This window comes from Microcaecilia unicolor, chromosome 5 (genome assembly GCF_901765095.1).
Source record: "Microcaecilia unicolor chromosome 5, aMicUni1.1, whole genome shotgun sequence".
NCBI lineage: Eukaryota > Metazoa > Chordata > Amphibia > Gymnophiona > Siphonopidae > Microcaecilia > Microcaecilia unicolor.
Genome location: NC_044035.1, coordinates 315,808,696 through 315,829,209, shown reverse-complemented (window position 1 = coordinate 315,829,209; position 20,514 = coordinate 315,808,696). Strand labels below are relative to the sequence as shown.

The following is a 20,514-nucleotide window of genomic DNA, read 5'->3' as shown; positions in this document are numbered from 1 at the left end:
TTCCTGCTTTGGAGTGAGTCAGTAATCACTGTTAAGGTCAACTTATGAATAATCGGTATCATCCTCTGGAATGTGAGAGTTGAAGCAGCTACGCAAAGATTTTTCATTGCTGCCTGTTCAAAGGTAGGTCCTTTCTGATGCATGACTCAGGCAGTAGTGAGATGTAAAAGTTTGCAAAGACCAAGATGCTGCTTAATAGCTTTAATCTAAAGAGACTGATCTTTAAATGGGCTAATAGTATTACCATAGCCCTGATCTACTTTACCTTGAATTCAGAGGCTCACCTCATTATAATAAAAGTCAATATATCCTAATGACCAGAAATGATGATACCCAGGTTGTTCAGGTCAGACACTATAAAAAGCTCTGTTGACTTCTGGTCATGTTCTGTTCTTTATAAAAAGAACGACTTGAGAATATATTGTCACTCCAAGTATGAAGAGACTTTTATCCTTGGCGAGAATAGGTTTCAAGCAGAAGTTTGGCAGATTTTTTTTTTTGCATTTCCAAAGGCCTTTATTAATATTGCTTGAAAAAAGTGCACAGAATGTATTTGTGTACATAAAACTGTAATAAATGTTCTAACACACGATAACTTCAAAGGGCATTGCTACAATAAACTCAGCTATAAGATTCAAAATCGTTCAGAACTTAAACTTCCATATTATTTTTTTGTAACAATTCTATCTAGAAAGTTTTATATTGGTTTCCAAATATGTTGCAGGTACCTGACAGTATCAGTTCTATCTGCTACTGCCATTTCAAGTTTTTCAGACTGCAACACCGCCTTCTGCCAGAAGTGCACATTTAAAATGTGTCCGGTTTTCCAATATTAAAGAATATCCTTCATTGCTCTGGACAAAAGAATATCTAAAAGCTAGGCATGAGATTCCAAAAGTGACCCTTATAGTATGCTTGACAGCAAAGGAGTGGACCATAGACAGCTGTAAGATATTTTTGATCAGTGTCTAAACTTCTGTCCAAAAAGAATAGATGTGAACAATAAAGAGTGTGTGCCAATATACCAATTACGTGCCCAACAGATGGAAAGATCAGCTCTATACATTTTATGAAGAGACCATAGCACACAATGATGAACAAAGTACAGTGACTTAATATAGTTAGTAGAGGTTAAAGTCTGTGTTCCCAAAGTTCTACTGACAAAGCTGTGATAGTCTCAATATAACAAACCTTAAGAGAGATGGCATTTGAGCACTATCTGTTGTTGGCAATGATTTCTTCTATGCAGTGATTTAATTTTATCCATCTGAAGTAGTGATGTGATGGTAGGATGTGTTGCAATTTTATAGTTGCAGAACATTTCAACTTTGTTCCATCAACTAAATCTGACTAAGAAGCCAAATTCCTTTAGCATCCCGACACTGCCAGTAGATGCTAGGGTTAATTTTAATCCAAGGACTGAACCCTAAAGAAATGTAGAAGGTGAGATGACAAAGATCCTCCATTTTTTTAACTAAATCTTTTAAACACATAACAGGTGTCTCTACGAACAGGGTTCTTATTAACGTACAGAAGTACAGCCATACCCACTGCCAAATATATGGGAACCGGTTGCCATAAACTTTGTTTTATTTATAACAGATAAGCGTATTATCAACAGTACATCCTGACAGAATATGAAAGTGTTATGATACAAATATAGAAGGCAGAGAACAAAACACCAATGTAATTGATCTTTGAAATTAACATTTTTATTGTTTCCAGTTTTCCCCACCAAAAACAGTGAAGTAGAAACCACCTATGCCCTATATCTTTAACCTTTTGCAATGCCTTTGAAACTATTATCCACTGTTTCCATAATACCTGTGTAAAAATTAATCCCCAAATATTTACTGGAGATATGGGACCACATTAGATTTTGCTCAGTGGCAATGGCAGAACTACTGACTGGTTGCTGTGAAATTCTGATACTATCTTAGGTAGAAATTTAGGATGGGTGCTAAGTACTATCCTACTTGTGAAAACTACATACATGCCACTCTTGAAGGAATGCTGGTTGCCTGTGACTAGTTTCACTATTACGCATACGATTTATTACACCTGGGAACTACAATTTCTATCCCACTAGATTGCTCTGTATATACAGGACTGGATTCTTAGACCTAGTCAAACTGTCCTTTGATGATCCCTCTCCTCTGGAATTTTCGCCTGGGGACAAGTGAAGAGACCACAATCGGATAAACAACAGAGCCGAAAGGTACATCAAGACACAGTAAACATGTTGGAAGATCTTGAAAATATATCCCAGAGGTGCAACCTAAGGTTTAAAGGAATTCAAGAGACAGAGCAATATAAGGATTGTGTGCAAGTAGTAACCAAAATTTACAATTTCCTGCTGCTTGAAAATGGATCTGATACAAAGGCCACAGTACACCGGACTGTTAAGTTGGAAAAGGTCAATAAAGTTTGGGCCTGCACAAGGATACTGCTCCATGTGACAGTATGGCATGTTTCCATGAATACACTGTAAAATAACAAGTCTTGCGCAAAGCACGTATCCAGAAAGAGATCTTGTGGGCCAATTGTAAAATGCAAAACACCAGGACTTGGCAAGAGCAGCATTGCAAAAGATTAGATGAAGTGACTCGGTATTTACAATCAGTGAATTATCATTATTATACTTTGTTTACTAATTACTGTTGCGAATGTAAGAAGGTAGAAAGGCACCGAAGAATTGGGCTGCAATAATTTGCCGGTATGTGGCAAGAATTTGAAGCCCTCGCAGGATACATCATCAAATAATGACTGGTAAAGAGTGCCAGTCACATGCTCTAAATCTCACCAAAGACATGTGAGCCAAACTGGAGATACAACTACAATGCTTTGCAGATTTCCCAATGCATGAGACTGTGCATGTCTCTTTGATGCATATTATGGTGAGTAAGCATGACTTGAAGAGAAAGTGTGTTTTTAAAAACCTTGATTTTCATTAATGGCCGTGTGCTAATATTGCCATTTTTTTTTATTACCACAAATGCACTTGTTGCCACCTACTTTGTAGACCATAAGGGCAATGCAGATGTGCTAACTGGTTAGCTCAGGAATGCTCACCCTCCTCCCTTGACATGCCCCCTCAAAAAAAAAAAAAAAAAAAAGATTATATTTATCGCATGGTTAGCATGCGCACATAGCTAAACTACCACAGAACTCTTCAGTGCATCGCGTGTTAGCACCTAACACAGCTTAGTAAAAGGGCCCCTTAGTGCTGTGGACTCTTATTCCCAAATTCCTACCCTGACCAATTTATAGCAGGTTCAGTGAGTACATTAAGAACACTGTGTTGTAGCAAAAAAAAAGTGTTTTGGTTATTGAAACGTTTTGTAATGAGTTTTATTTCTATTGGTTACAGATGGGGTAGGATATCTGAGTCAAAGAGTAGATTTGGACGTAAGGTAAAACATTGCCCCCTTTATCAATAAAGGGACAGACTCCCTTCCAAGCAAGTTGCTCGGCTAGAGGAAGTGGAAATTTCTACAGCTGTGGTTGTATCATGCAGACATATAAACAGGTAGTTTACGCTATATGGAGGAATCCAGGAAGCCACGTGACTTGAGTTGGGTGTAGCCATGCCAGTAGTGGCCTCTCTAGGAAAAAAGATGGTGAGCTCAAAATAATACACTAGATTCAGACTAGCTCAGATTCTGGCAGGAATGAGCAGGGGGAAGTGAATCTAAGATTGCTTAGCTCATTTCATAGAGGGCAGCCAGCTGAAAAGCATAGGTATTTTGCTTGAGAGCAAAGTGCTCCTCACTCTATGTGGCCTTCATTTCCAAGAAATGGCTTGTTCTTGTACTGAATTTGGCAGTCTAGAGAGAGAAGAGAGGAATGTGACAAAAACAGTCACAAGCTGCCCATTTTATGCCCAGTCTGCAACAAAAATATGGGCCTCAGATAGTTACAAAATAAAATCATGTTGAGGGACTTACTAACTATAACTAGTTCCTTTTAAAACTCTACTTTAATACTCACACCTGTATACATCAGGAATCAAGTAGTGAATGTGGGTGGGTGTGGTAGCAATTGTATAGCAAGATGTTTGTTTTTGTTTTTTTTTTTGGGGGGGGGGGGGGGGCCTAGACACTGACACTATTTTGGTAGCCCCAGTGCAGACAGAGGAAAAAACCACCGAAAAGATATGTGCATGGACAGAGTTACAGAGGTACAAACCTTGACAGACTGGCCCAAGTTTTAAAATAATAGGTTTATGATGGGATTTATTTGTCATAATAATAACAACAGTAGCAGAAGTAATTTAAAAATTTCATTATCCTCTCCATCTGCTGCGCTCAGTATTTCAGCAAAAGATTTACAAACCTGTATTTTGAAATTCAAGTATTAATGCAAACTAAAAGAATCTGTAATAACTAATAACATAATAAGGATAACAAATAACAAAGAGACTTATGTTCTCTTAGGTTAACTATATCCCTGGTAAATATAGGAAACCAGGATTGAAGTCCAAATGGCGAGAAAAGGATGTGCTTTAAAAGATTGAGGTTATAAGTATACATCAGTAAGTCGATGTAAAGATCATTAAAACAAAAATTAGCAGCACCCTTTTTATATTAAAATCAATGTTCATGAGTTTAATTCTGTGAATCGGAAAATAATATGACCTGCTCCTTCTCTGATGAACAGCAGATGATAAAGTACCATATTTCAGTTCAAAGTACAATCTTCCATACAGTAATAGCTTTGCATACCTAATGATTTTTTTGTTAGCATTTATATCATTAGTTCTCCAGTCATAAACATGACAATTTATTAGAATCTGAAGGAAGCAGAAGAACCTTAACGATTACCCTAATTAATGTATTGCTACTACAAAGTATTACATAGCAAGTCTGACTAATATGCCTAACAGATAGCAGAATAACCTGTGGTGCGGATTACCTAGGACAAAGAAGTGCATTATTTTCAGTGAAATATATGGCACGTACCATAATGTCATAAGACAGTTTATCAGGCAACGTACTGAGCCGCTTCTGAAGCACCTCATAATCATTCTCAACCTTCTTCCTGTTAAGAAACACAATTTAATATAATGTAAGAAAAAAAAAATCTTACATTTAAAATATAGCTCCAAGACATTGAATTACCTCATTTAAAAAGTTTGCCTCAAGTGAAAAGCAGAGCACTATGCCATACAGCAGATGTCAGCTACTGCTTAAGAAATATACTGCGATATTTAGCCTAACTGAAATAATAGTAATAATGATATCAGAAAAATATCTTTGATGAACACCCACCTTCCAGGGAGGTCTGCTTCATAACGACAGTGTCAAGTTTTAACATTGAAGTCTGATAGAAAAGATATGGAAAGGGCAGTGGTGTTGCAAAGAGGAGAAGAATAGCATGCTTATATCTGAACAAATAAACTCTGGATTATCCCAATATCAATAAAGGTAACTGATAACCAAAAGAAATTAAATCCCTTCTTAGATCTAAATCCTATAATCCAGAATTTCAGAACAAAATTTGGAATCCGCTGTGTTTACTACACACCACTGCCTGTTATGAGCTGCTGCCACATAAAAATGTCCTCAAACAGCAATTCTAACTTAAGTCAGTGATCTTAGAGGCATCTGAAGAGACAAGTCTATCAGATGCAAACCTAGTGCCTCTATAATGCTAAAATAAGAGACTAAACAAACATTTTCCTGCCCGTTACTTTCTGAGTGTTTGGTTCTGATAGCCTGGAGCAGAAGTTTAGCAACATACAGAACAAACAAAAGGCAGTCAGAACCATTTCCTCTTATGATAAAGCCAGCCCCACTGACTCACAAACAAAAACGTGCAATACAAATGTTTTTCTAAAGAAACTGATTAAAACCCTAAAAACATACACTTCTAGTGGAAAGCTCTGAAACTATCCTTCATTTCTGTTCCTTGGCACAAAAGTGCAAACTGGTGCTTCTCAACTATAGATTCTTTTGAGTTGTTAGGCAAGACAGGCAGTTGCTGTAATGAAGGAGCCAGATGTCTAAAAGCAACAAAGATCAGAAATGGATAGGATGCCAGTTCCACTAAAAACTGTCTTGAGTCTCTAGTAAGCAGGAACAGCAAAGACACCAAAAATGAAGAACACAACAGGAGTGTAACAAAAAGAATTTTAAAAAACATTACAGGGAAAGAAAATGCTCACCAAATACTCTTTTTGTGAGAAACAGTGAACAACCTGGAGCATAGAATGGAGGAAGCTGTTCCATGTCCCCCTCTGCTGGTGAATGAGGGTGTAAACAAGTACCAAATAATGTGGTGAATACAGTAGAAACTTAAATAGAAGTTTGTACAGGAACACAGTACACTTCTGAGGGAAATTTTTTCAATGTAAGGGTAATAAAATCTGTCAGAACGGTCAATAAAATATGCCACCTTCAGGTCAGCCAGCTACTTTCACTCCAAGATTGTCTTTATTTACTCATTTACTTCAATGTGTTTTCATTAAAAAAAAAAAAAAGACAAAGATATATGCAGAAAGAGGAATTTTGTAGTCTTGTTAGGTTGCTTAAAATATCAATTTGCTGTTTTTAATGACTCAATTTTGTTCTTTTCAGCCTTATTGCTTCTTCCCCCCCCCCCCCCCCCCCCCCATCTTAATATTTTATTTTTCATTTTCATCTTTGGAAGGTATTTTTTTTCGGGGAGGGGCAGTTCATAAAAGGTATTATAAATCTAGTTTCCTAAGACCAGTCATTGGCTGTTCCATTCAAGCTTTAAACATAAAAGCTCAATGCCAGGAAAAAGATAGATAAATAACAGCTGAAGTAGCTAAGTGGCATGAGCTTTCAAATATTTTAAATACTTGGCAGAAAAGAAGGAAAAAGAAAAAAAATGCTGTCAAGGTGTGGATTTGTTTTTATTTTTTTTTAAAACTTAGGCACTGATCAAAAGTTTTAGAAGCCACAAAGGTAATTCCATAGAGGCTTTTTTGTTCTGTTTTTTTGTTTTGTTTTGTTTTAACATCTGTATGAATTAAAAGTGGCTGTGTTTGGTGAGGCACTGAGGCAGTACTGGGGCTTATCCAGATAGAAGCGATATTCAGCCGCTATCTGGCTAAACTATTCTGATAGCATTTTGGTCTACTCAATAGCAGTCCTAAACCTATCCAGATAGTGTCACTGCTCAGAAAGCATATTCAACACAGCCAATTATCTAAATATACAGATTAAGGGGGGAGGTTGTTTTCAAGGTGTGGTAAAAGAGGGCTTTTACTGCACCTTGATTTATCACTTGAGCCACCAACCTGCAGTACCTAGTATCACAAATTGCTGACTCCCGAGGTACATGAATAAGGCTGCTTCTGAGCCACTTTACTAGCAGTGATATTCAAGAGACTTGGCAGCACTGGGCCACCAAGCCGTGGCCTGATGAAGACTGGCATCTCTTAAAGGGGCCAGCATCTTTAACTGTAAAATATGGCTAGAGCACCTCCCCCAAACCATAAGCACTTCTAGGACCCTCCAAATCAAAGCACCCTTCCCCCCAAAAATGAAATCTCCAAGTTCCCCCCCCCTACCGGGAAGGGCCCCCCAGAAGCCTCCTCACCCCTGCTAGAAGCCACTCCACAAGCAGCCAGACTCTGAAAAGACATTGGTAGATCGTTTTCTCCTTCACAATCATATCTCATGTTTCGAAAAAAAGATAAAAACTTTCTTATTCAAGAAAAATTAATACAATCAATTTTTGCTGTAGTAATTCTCAGAAGAATGTCTGATTTAACATGTTTGTAAGCCGCTTAGAACTGAAAAGGGATATAAATCCCAAATGTAATGTAATGTATTAATCACAATGCCCCCCCCCCCCCCCCCCCCCCCCCCCAGGCCCTCTCATCATAGAATCGCTGGTGTTTAGTGGTTTGGGCAGGATTCATCCCTAATCACTCCTGCTCTTGGCAATGCTATCATTCAAAATGGTGCAAGTGACCCCTATTGACCGTCTCATGATACTACTGCTAGGGGTCGCCAGCACCATTTTGAATGGTGGCATCGGCAAGAGTAGATCATGGCGAATGTAGAATTCAGCCTTGTCAGGAGTCACTGAAGAGGCCAGCAAAAAGCAGCAAAGACCAGTATGGCAGAAAATAAGTTTTTTTCAGCAGATGTCTGCATCAGCGATACACCATCTGATGTAAGTAAATCACCCTCCAGACTATATTTGGGTTTCTGCCAGGTACTTGTGACCTGGCTTGGCCACTGCTGGAAACAGGATACTGGGCTAGATGGACAATTGGTCTCACCCAGTATGGCTACTCTTCTTCTTATTTATTTACTAGTAAAAAAGGCCTGTTTCTGACACAAATGAAACGCGCGCTAGCAAGGTTTTCCTTGGAGTGTGTATGTTTGAAAGAGTGTGTGTGAGAGTGACTGTGTGAGAAAGAGAGACTGAATGTGCGAGTGTGTGTGTGTGACAGAGAGAGAGTGAGACTGGGTGCGAGTGTGTCTGTGAGAGACAGTGTGTGTGATTCTCCTCTCTCCCCTGCCCCCCTCCAGCCACCCAGCGATTCTCCTCTCTCCCCTGCCCCCTCCCTCCAGCCACCCAGCGATTCTCCTCTCTCCCCAGCCCCCCCCCTCCAGCCACCCAGCGATTCTCCTCACTCCCCTGATTACCTCCATCGAAGCGGCCGTGTTATTGAAAGCCCTGCCCGTCTCTAGCCTTCCCTTCGAGTTTGTTCCCTTAGTCCCGGCCTCGCCAAAGAGGAAATGACATCAGAAGGCGGGACTCTGAGGAAACAAACTCGAAGGGAAGGTTGGAGACAGGCAGGACTTTCAATGCCGCGGCTGCTTCGACGGAGGTAATCAGGGGAGCGAGGAGAATCGCTGCGTGGCTGGAGGGGGGGCAGGGGAGAGAAGAGAATCGCTGGGTGGCTCGGGAGAGACCTGTTCTGCGCATGCGTGGCACGTCGGTCACAGTTCATTATATAGTAGGATTAGGATTTATTTACCGCCTTTTTGAAGGAATTAACAAGGTATACTACTTACAATGTCAACACAATACATAATAGAGCATTATAATTGATAGTGAAGGGTAAAGCAAAGAAGTAACATATAAGAAGGTAAGAAAGTAAGAAGAGTTAGAAAGTAAGGTAATTGATTTAAAGAAAGTTATACATGTGTGTGTAGTACAGGTAGTCTTGTGTGTGTGTGGAGGATCATCCTATTTTTCATGTACTCAGGGTCATTTCCTTTCAGGGCCTTGAAGATCACACATAGAGTTTTAAATTTAGCCCTGTATTATACTGGTAGCCATTAAAGTTTTTACAAAAATGGTGTGATGTGGTCACGTTGCTTGCAACCTTCTATGAGTCTTGCTGCTGCATTCTAAATCAACTGGACCTGGTACAGACCCTTGTCAGAGCATTGTACAGTGCATTGCAGTAATCCAGTTTTGATGTTATCATGGGGTGCACAACTGGGAAAATGGTAGAGGTTATTAAAAACAAAATTACAGAGCACATCCGAGGGCATGTATTACTGAGACCGAGTCAGCACGGCTTTTGTGTGGGGAAATCTTGCCTGACCAATTTACTTCAATTCTTTGAAGGAGTAAACAAACATGTGGACAAAGGGGAACTGGTTGATATTGTGTATCTGGATTTCCAAAAGGCGTTTGACAAGGTACCTCATGAAAGGCTACAGAGGAAATTGGAGGGTCATGGGATAGGAGGAAATGTCCTATTGTGGATTAAAAACTGGTTGAAGGATAGGAAACAGAGAGTGGGGTTAAATGGGCAGTATTCACAATGGAGAAGGGTAGTTAGTGGGGTTCCTCAGGTGTCTGTGCTAGGACCGCTGCTTTTTAATATATTTATAAATGATTTAGAGATGGGAGAAACTAGCGAGGTAATTAAATTTGCTGATGACACAAAGTTATTCAAAGTTGTTAAATCGCGACAGGATTGTGAAAAATTACAAGAGGACCTTACGAGACTGGGAGACTGGGCGGCTAAATGGCAGATGACGTTTAATGTGAGCAAGTGCAAGGTGATGCATGTGGGAAAAAAGAACCCAATTATAGCTACGTCATGCAAGGTTCCACGTTAGGAGTTACGGACCAAGAAAGGGATCTGGGTGTCGTCGTCGATAATACACTGAAACCTTCTGCTCAGTGTGCTGCTGCGGCTCGGAAAGCGAATAGAATGTTGGGTATTATTAGGAAAGGTATGGAAAACAGGTGTCACCTTGAGTATTGTGTTCAATTCTGGTCGCCACATCTCAAGAAAGATATAGTAGAATTGGAAAAGGTGCAGAGAAATGGCGACTAAAATGATAGCGGGGATGGGACGACTTCCCTATGAAGAAAGATTAAGGAGGCTAGGGCTATTCTGCTTGGAGAAGAGACGGCTGAGGGGAGACATGATAGAGGTATATAAAATAATGAGTGGAGTGGAACAGGTGGATGTGAAGCGTCTGTTCACGCTTTCCAAAAATACTAGGACTAGGGGGCATGCGATGAAACTGCGAACCGCTTTGTGGATAATGATGAAGAAAAAGCAAATTTGCTAAATAGATACTTCTGTTCTGTTTTCACAGAAGAAAATCCTGGAGAAGGACCGCGATGGACTGCAAAAGTACAAATGAGATTGAAGTGGATAGAGCACCGTTCACGGAAGAGAGTGTATATGAACAACCTGAAAAGCTAAAGGTGGACAAAGCCATGGGGCCGGATGGGATCCACCCTAGGATAATGAGGGAGCTCAGAGAGGTTCTGGCGGGTCCTCTTAAAGATTTGTTTAATAAATCCTTGGAGACGGGAGAGGTTCCGAGGGATTGGAGATCGGCGGATGTGGTCCCACTTCACAAAAGTGGTGATAGGGAAGAAGCTGGAAACTACAGGCCGGTAAGCCTCACTTCGGTTATTGGAAAAGTAATGGAGGCGATGCTGAAGGAAAGGATAGTGAATTTCCTGGAAGCCAATAAGTTGCAAGATCCGAGACAGCATGGATTTACCAAAGGGAAATCGTGCCAAACGAACCTCATTGAGTTCTTTGATTGGGTGACAGGAGAACTGAATCAGGGACGAGCTATGGACATAATCTACTTAGATTTTAGCAAAGCTTTTGACACGGTTCCCCACAGGAGGCTCTTAAATAAACTGGATGGGCTGAAGATAGGACCCGAAGTGGTGAACTGGATTAGGAACTAGTTGACGGACAGACGCCAGAGGGTGGTGGTGAATGGAATTCGCTCGGAGGAGCGAAAGGTAAGTAGTGGAGTGCCTCAAGGATCAGTGCTGGGGCCGATTCTGTTCAATATATTTGTGAGTGACATTGCCGAAGGGTTAGAAGGTAAAGTTTGCCTATTTGCGGATGATACTAAGATCTGTAACAGAGTGGACACCCCGGAGGGAGTGGAAAACATGAAAAAGGACATACGGAAGCTAGAAGAATGGTCTAAGGTTTGGCAATTAAAATTCAATGCGAAGAAATGCAAAGTGATGCACTTAGGAAGTAGAAATCCATGGGAGACGTATGTGTTAGGCGGGGAGAGTCTGATAGGAACGGGCAGAGAGAGGGATCTTGGGGTGATAGTATCTGAGGATTTGAAGGCGACGAAACAGTGTGACAAGGCGGTGGGCAGTAGCTAGAAGGTGTTAGGCTGTATAAAGAGAGGTGTGACCAGCAGAAGAAAGGGGGTGTTGATGCCCCTGTATAAGTCGTTGGTGAGGCCCCACCTGGAGTATTGTGTTCAGTTTTGGAGGCCGTATCTTGTTAAGAATGTAAAAAGAATTGAAGCGGTGCAAAGAAAAGCTACGAGAATGGTATGGGATTTGCGTTACAAGACGTATGAGGAGAGACTTGCTGAACTAAACATGTATACTCTGGAGGAAAGGAGAAACAGGGGTGATATGATACAGACGTTCAAATATTTGAAAGGTATTAATCCGCAAATGAATCTTTTCCGGAGATGGGAAGGTGGTAGAACAAGAGGACATGAAATGAGATTGAAGGGGGGCAGACTCAAGAAAAATGTCAGGAAGTATTTTTTCACGGAGAGAGTAGTGGATGCTTGGAATGCCCTCCCGCGGGAGGTGGTGGAAATGAAAACGGTAACGGAATTCAAACATGCGTGGGATAAGCATAAAGGAATCCTGTGCCGAAGGGATGGATCCTCAGGAGCTAGTCAAGATCGGGAGGTGGGGCTGGTGGTTGGGAGGCGGGGATAGGGCTGGGCAGACTTATACGGTCTGTGCCAGAGCCGGTGGTGGGAAGCGGGACTGGTGGTTGGGAGGCGGGGATAGTGCTGGACAGACTGTACGGTCTGTGCCAGAGCCGGGGTTGGGAGGCAGGGCTGGGGAGGTGAGGATAGTGCTGGGCAGACTTATACGGTCTGTGCCAGAGCAGGTGGTTGGGAGGTGGGGCTGGTGGTTGGGAGGCGGGGATAGAGCGGGGCAGACTTATACAGTCTGTGCCCTGAAGAGCACAGGTACAAATCAAAGTAGGGTATACACAAAAAGCAGCAAATATGAGTTATCTTGTTGGGCAGACTGGATGGACCATGCAGGTCTTTTTCTGCCGTCATCTACTATGTTACTGTGTTACAATGTAGTAAATTTAAAACACATCGGAGAAAATGTTTCTTCACCCAACGTGTAATTAAACTCTGGAATTCGCTGCCGGAGAAAGTGGTGAAGGCGGTTAGCTTAGCAGAGTTTAAAAAGGGGTTGGATGGTTTCCTAAAGGACAAGTCCATAAACCGCTACTAAATGGACTTAGGAAAAATCCACAATTCCAGGAATAACATGTATAGAATGTTTGTACGTTTGGGAAGCTTGCCAGGTGCCCTTGGCCTGGATTGGCCGCTGTCGTGGACAGGATGCTGGGCTCGATGGACCCTTGGTCTTTTCCCAGTATGGCATTACTTATGTACTTATGTACCTTCTCGATGTAAAGAGAGAGGCAGCGTAGATGTCGCAAATAGTAGAAGCAGCTCTTGAAGGTTGCTTGGATTTGGGAAATCAGAATGGATTTTGATGTCAGGTCTTGTGTTAGGGACCCAGAGAAGCTCGGTTTTACTTGGGTTCAGGCAAAGTTTGTTGTGTTTAGCCCATTCTTGAATTGATGCTAGAAAGGTAATCAGTTTATTCAAGGCTGTAGGTAAGTCAGGTTCAATGGGTATGAGTAGCTGCACATCATCCGCATAGATGTAGAACTGAGTGTCCATTGACCGAATCAGCTCAGCTAGTGGCTTGAGGTAGATAGTGATCAGAATAGTGACAGTATTGATCCTTGTGGTACCCTTATGTTCTGTATTTGGGTGTTCAACAACAATCTTAAGGCCTTCATTACACAAAGTTTGGGGTGATTACATATTAGTAATTCTGAGTACACAACTGCTATTTTAAGGCCTCTTTTACCAAACTGTGCTAGCAATTTCCACAAGGCAATGCTGATAAAGCCCATTCAAAGTGAACAGGTTTTGTCGGCATTGCCACATTGGGAATCGCTAGCACGGATTAGTAAAAGGGGCCCTTAGATTGGTGTCAAACACCTGAATACAATCTGATTTGTTTACTTATATCAGATGGTGTGCAACTGATGCAGGCAACTGCTGAAACATGGTCGCGTCAGGTTTCAACCTAGTCAATAAAACTCAATTCCTACCATACTGCTCTTTGCCACTGTTTGCTTGGTCTTCTTGGTGTCTCCCGGTCAGGATGGACTATACATTTTGCCTAAGCACTTTTCCCTCTTCTGTACAGCTGGGGGATCACTCCTGCCCAAGCCACTAGACAACAGGGATTTAAGAAAGGTAAGGCCAGAGAGGGCACCTTGGATGGGGCCACTTCCGGGGGGCTCTTCCCAATAGGTGGGTTGGTTGGGGGCTTGATTTGGGTGGGGGGGGCATAGAGTGGCTTACTGCTTGGGAGGCCAAATAGCTACCTCTTCCAGATTAAAGATGCCCCCCCCCCCCCCCCCTTAACAGGCAGCCCAGCAGCCCAATGCTGCTGGGTGGTAAAATTACTCCAGGCTATACAACGAACTCACAGTGTGCACTGAGTGCATACCGCAAGCTACGGTCTAGTATTTGCACAGTAATGAACTGCTTTACAATCTGCATGTTTTGCATCTCATTACTATGTAACTCACGGTGACTTAAATTGCGCTGTGTTAGAGAAAGAGAACCTGTGTTAGTGCCCTTTAAATCGCATTAAGGGGCAAATAAGGTAAAATTATGTATCATACCTGATAATTTTCTTTCCATTAATCATAGCTGATCAATCCATAGACTGGTGGGTTGTGTCCATCTACCAGCAGGTGGAGATAGAGAGCAAACTTTTGCCTCCCTATATGTGGTCATGTGCTGCCGGAAACTCCTCAGTATGTCGATATCAAAGCTCCATCCGCAGGACTCAGCACTTAGAGAATTACACCCACGATGGGACTCTCTGCCCAGCTCACCACCGCCGAAACGGGGGAGGGGAATTAACCCAGCTCATCCCCACACAAGTGGGGGAGGGGAATCCGTCCAGCTCATCCCCGCGGAGCGGGGGAGGGACACCACACCCGCCGATGCGGGGGGATCTGGCTTATCCTGCAACCGCAACCGCGGGAGGAGCTGACTGACCCTAACACCGCCGAAGCGGGAGGGGTACAAAGCTGCCCTACAGCCGCACGAAGCGGGAGGGAGTGCCGGCAGAATTTAAATCTCAATCCAGCCCCGTAAAACGGAGGGGAGAGGAATGCAGCAGCTCACTGTAACACAAACTCGTCTCAACTCTTGAAGAATCCAAGTGAAAATACTTGAACACGAAGTCTTTCTGAAGTAACTGAAGACTAAACTTGAACCTGAAATGCAACCAGAATAAAAACAGTACAGATATCTGGGAGGGGCTATGGATTGATCAGCTATGATTAATGGAAAGAAAATTATCAGGTATGATACATAATTTTACCTTCCATATCATCAAGCTGATCAATCCATAGACTGGTGGGATGTACCAAAGCAGTACTCACCCAGGGCGGGACATTGAAATCCCTGACCTCAACACTGAAGCTCCAAACCGGGCCTCCGCCCGTGCAGCCACAGGTCAAGCGGTAATGCTGGAGAATGTATGAGCCGAAGCCCAAGTTGCCGCCTTGCATATCCTCTTCCACGGAGACGGACCCGGCCTCTGCCATCGCGGCCGCCTGAGCTCTAGTGGAGTGAGCCTTCAGCTGGATAGGCGGCACCTTCCCCGCGGCCACATAAGCCGCTGCAATGGCTTCCTTGACCCATCTTGCCACTGTAGGCTTAGCAGCCTGCAGACCCTTACGAGGACCTGCAACAGGACAAACAGATGATCCGATTCCGGAACTCATTGGTCACTTCCAAGTATCTGATGATGACTCGTCTCACATCCAGATATTTAAGAGCAGAGTACTCCTCTGGGTAGTCCTCCCTACGAAAGGAAGGGAGACAGAGCTGCTGATTCACATGGAAGCGAGAAACAATCTTGGGCAGGAAGGAAGGCACTGTGCGAATAGTCACTCCTGCCTCAGTGAACTGCAGAAAGGGCTCTCGACATGAGAGCGCCTGGAGCTCGGAAACACTTCTGGCTGAAGTGATAGCCACCAAAAAGACTGCTTTCAACGTCAGGTCTTTCAGAGATGCCCTCGACAAGGGTTCAAAAGGCGGCTTCTGCAATGCTCTTAGCACCAGGTTGAGATTCCACGCAGGCACCACTGAGTGCAGAGGAGGGCGCAGGTGATTAACTCCCTTGAGAAAGCGCACCACATCTGGCTGCGAAGCCAGGGAAGCACCCTTCAGGCGGCCCCTGAAGCAAGCCAGAGCCGCTACCTGGACTTTAAGGGAAATGAGCGACAGGCCTTTCTCCAGACCTTCTTGCAGGAACGCCAACACTGAAGAAATTGGAGCAGTGAAGGGAGAAAGTGAGCCTGCTTCACACCACGCTGCAAATATACGCCAAACCCTGGCGTAAGCAGTAGAAGTAGAGCGCTTCCTCGCTCTCAGCATAGTGGCGATGACCTTGTCTGAGAAGCCCTTCTTTCTCAGACGCTGCCGCTCAATAGCCAGGCCGTAAGACCAAAGGGGGAGGGATCCTCCATCACCACGGGACCCTGATGTAACAGGCCCTGCTCCACTGGCAGCCGCAGAGGATCGTCGACTGAGAGCCTGATCAAGTCCGCATACCAGGGACGTCTGGGCCAATCCGGACCCACCAGGATTACCCTGCCGGGATGCTTTGCCACTCGGTCTAGCACCCTGCCCAACATGGGCCAGGGCGGGAACACATAGAGAAGCTCTTGAGTCGGCCACTGTTGGAGAAGAGCATCTACTCCCAGGGATCGAGGGTCCCGTCCTCTGCTGAAAAAGCGCGGCACTTGGCAATTGGCCGATGACGCCATCAGATCTAGGCTCGGCTGGCCCCAGCGCTTCGTGATGTCCAAGAACGCCTGAGCAGATAGCTGCCACTCTCCGGGCTCCAAGGTATGGCGACTGAGAAAGTCCGCCTTGACATTCATGACTCCGGCAATGTGGGCCGCTGACAGCTGCTCCAGGTTCGCTTCTGCCCACTGGCATAGATTTATAGCCTCCTTGGCTAGAGGGGCGCTCTTGGTACCTCCCTGGCGGTTGACATAGGCCACAGCCGTGGCATTGTCCGACAGGACCCGTACCGGCTTCAACACCAGTACCGGGAATGAACTCCAAAAGCGCAACCGAATGGCTCTGAGTTCCAGGAGGTTGATAGACCACTTTGCCTCTGCAGGAGTCCAGAGCCCCTGCGCTGTCCTCCCAAGCAGTGGGCTCCCAGCCCGACAAAGAGGCGTCCGTCGTGACGACAATCCACTCCGGGGTCACCAGAGGCATTCCCGCAGACAACTTGTCTGTCTGCATCCACCAGCTCAGCGCCTTGCGCACTGCTGGGTCCAAGGGAAGGCGCACAGCATAATCCTCCGACATCGGAGTCCAGCGCTGCAGCAGAGATTGTTGTAGTGGTCTCATATGAGCCCTGGCCCAGGGCACTACTTCCATCGTGGCCGTCATAGAGCCCAACAGCTGCACATAGTCCCAAGCCCGAAGAGGAGAGGCTACTAGGAACTGGTCCACCTGAGCCTGAAGCTTGACAATCCGATTGTCTGGCAGGAACACTCTGCCCACTTGGGTGTCGAATCGAACTCCCAGATACTCCAGGGACTGAGTCGGGCGCAGGTGGCTTTTCTCCCAGTTGATGATCCATCCCAGGGAGCTCAAAGAGCAACTACCCGGTCCACAGCTTTGCCGCACTCTGCATAAGAGGGGGCTCGGATCAACCAGTCGTCCAGATAAGGATGGACTTGTACTCCTTCCTTTCGCAGGAAGGCCGCGATGACCACCATTACTTTGGAAAAGGTCCGCGGAGCAGTAGCCAACCTGAACGGGAGGGCTCTGAACTGGAAGTGTCGGCCCAGGACTGCAAAACGCAGAAAGCGTTGATGAGGAGGCCAGATGGGAATATGCAAGTACGCTTCCTTGATGTCCAAGGATGCCAGGTACTCTCCTGCCTTCACTGCCGCTATAACAGAGCGGAGAGTCTCCATGCGAAAGTGCCGCACTTTCAAGGCCCGATTGACCCCTTTGAGGTCGAGGATAGGCCGGACAGAACCTCCTTTCTTTGGTACCACAAAGTAAATGGAGTAACGCCCCTTGCCAAGCTGACTTTCTGGCACCGGAACGACCGCACCCAGGCGGATCAGATTGTCCAAAGTCTGCTGCACTGCCACAGCTTTGACCGGAGACTTGCAGGGAGAGAGTACAAACCCGTCTCTTAAGGGTCGGCAGAACTCTAGCTTGTAGCCGTCTCTGATGACTTCCAGCACCCAAGCGTCTGAAGTTATTGTGGTCCACTCGCCCAGAAACGAGGACAGCAGTCCTCCAATCTGCACTGGGGCGTGGACCAAGGCCCCGTCATTGGGCACGAGACCCTGGGGGAGGACCGGAGGGAGCACCTCCGGGACGGCGGTCTCTGCGAAAGGAATGCTGCTTGGGGGAGAAATTCCTCTTAAAGGAAGAGGGGGCAGAGGAACCCGACCTGCCCGGGCGGTACCGACGGGCTTCCTGAAACCGTCCTCTGGAGGTACCGGGACGAGTACTAGCCCGAGCCCTGACCTCTGGTAACTTCTTGCCCTTAGACGTGCCGAGATCAGTCACGATTTTGTCCAGCTCGACCCCAAAGAGCAGCTTGCCTTTAAAAGGCAATCTAGCCAGGCGGGATTTAGAGGCGTGGTCAGCAGACCAATGTTTCAGCCAAAGCCACCGCCGCGCAGAGATTGTCTGAGCCATGCCTTTAGCTGAGGCCCTCAAGACATCATACAGCAAGTCTGCCAAATAGGCTAAGCCCGATTCCAGGGCTGGCCAATCAGCCCTCAAGGAATGATCCGAGGGGGAAGCCCGCTGCACCATAGTCAGGCACGCCCTGGCCACATAGGAGCCGCAAACTGAGGCCTGCAAACTTAAAGTAGCCGCCTCAAAGGACGACCTTAAGGCCGCCTCCAATCTTCTGTCTTGGGCGTCCTTTAGGGCCGTGCCACCTTCCACCGGCAACGCCACTTTCTTAGTCACCGCAGTGATTAAAGAATCCACGGTAGGCCACAGATAGGCCTCACGTTCACTTTCAGTCAAAGGATAGAGGCGGGACATAGCCCTAGCCACTTTAAGGCTCGCTTCAGGGACATCCCATTGAGCCGAAATTAAGGTGTGCATGACATCATGCACGTGGAAGGTTCTAGGCGGGCGCTTCGTCCCCAGCATAATGGCAGAGCCAACAGGGGCTGAGGGAGAGACGTCCTCCGGAGAGGAAATCTTCAAAGTGTCCATGGCCTGTATCAACAGGTTGGGCAAATCCTCTGAGCTAAAAAGCCGCGCTGCAGAGGGGTCATCCGCTCCATCCGAGCGGGGATCCGTCTCCTCCAAGGAATCCGCAAAGGACCGTTGGGAGAACTCAGATACGCTGCCCTCATCTACATCGGAGGAGACAAAGTCCTCCAAGGCCTGGGAATCAACCCGAGGGCGTTTACCTCTGGGAACCTCAACCTCTTTACCAGACGAGGGAGCAGGGGCAGCGTTTTGCATAAGGAAGGCCTGATGCAGCAGCAAAACAAACTCGGGGGAAAAACCCCCCAGACTGTGCACTTCCGCAGCCTGGGCTACAGCCCTAGACGCACCCTCAACCGGCGCTCGCAAGAGCGGGGGAGAGACATGCTGCGCATCCAAAATGGCGTCCGGCGTGACACTCCGCGAAGGAGCCGTGCGGGAAGAACGGCGCTTAACTTTAGCCGCTTTTGTGCCGTCGCCCAAATTAAGGGCGTTCATGGCATTAATGTCTCCAACCTCAAGGGCGGCCCAAGAAGAAGCCGTCCGAGCCGCGTGGCCGGCCAAGATGGCGGAGGCGAGGAGCGGGGGATGGGCGTTTATGGCGGGAAAAACCGCCACGCCGGAGGAAGGACCGGGACATTCATCGGTCACGAAACTGTCACCCAACAAGTGCGAATCAGGCTTTAAGACCCCCGCATCCCCTCTAGAAGCGCTCAAGCGATCCGGGGAGCGACTCTTTGCGCCCTCGCCCTCCGACGCCATATGCCACGAGGAGAAGAATCGGGGAACCCCCTGCCCGCTATAAAAAGGTAAAAATTACCTGCTTGCCGCTCCGAGCTGTAACGACCTGGTGTCCCAGTGAGTAGCTGCAATAAACGTTTAAATAAACGTCGAAATAAACGCCTTTAAGGACGTTCAAAATTTTTTTTTTTTTTTTTTTAACGGAGCCAGCGGGAGGGGGGAGAAAAGGAGGGACCTGGCACCACCAGGTTTGCACTTGCTCAAAAAAGAGCCCTCAACCCCAGGCACTCAACAAAACCTAAGAATTAGGCTTGGAGGCCTAGCCAGAGCTGCTGCTGTGTGTGACCACCACCTGCTGAGATAGAGAACATACTAAGGAGTTTCCGGCAGCACATGACCACATATAGGGAGGCAAAAGTTTGCTCTCTATCTCCACCTGCTGGTAGATGGACACAACCCACCAGTCTATGGATTGATCAGCTTGATGATATGGAACGCAGGTTACTGTCCTAATGGTGCTTGAAAACTTCCCTGAAAATTTGGACCTTCATATTTAAAGAGAGTTGTAAAACCTTTTTTGCTCTCCGTTCCTTTCCCTCCTATTTACAGCCCAATGTTTATTTTCACAGTGAAGCAAGCTGTAATGTGTATTTTAAGATTTCTGAAAATTGTCAGAATGTAACACATTTATATAACTGCTCTGTTTTTAATGTCTGTTGTATGCAGCTTAACTGAGGCTAAATTAAAAATCCTTTGCTGTTATGACCTGCCGCTACAAATAATTCAGTTGGCAACCTCTATGACACGCAAAGAAAAGTAAATTTGAAAGAGAACCTATGATTGTTGTTGAATAGCCACACAATTAATCTTGACACTGTGATTTTCAATAAATTTCCCAAAAATTAACAAAGAACACCTACTTGATATTTGTAATACCTCCTGTTCTATTTTGGAAATA

General features: G+C 45.4%; 1 protein-coding gene across 4 annotated transcripts in view; it reads right to left on the bottom strand.

The window, feature by feature from the left end:
* The window catches only part of URI1 (URI1 prefoldin like chaperone), a 211,737-nt gene that overhangs the window by 93,643 nt on the left and 97,580 nt on the right, over nucleotides 1–20,514 (bottom strand). For all 4 annotated transcript variants that reach the window (XM_030204398.1, XM_030204400.1, XM_030204397.1 and 1 more), the window contains one exon: nucleotides 4,962–5,040. In XM_030204398.1, coding sequence (XP_030060258.1) covers nucleotides 4,962–5,040 — 79 coding nt within the window. The remainder of the gene's footprint in view (nucleotides 1–4,961; nucleotides 5,041–20,514) is intronic.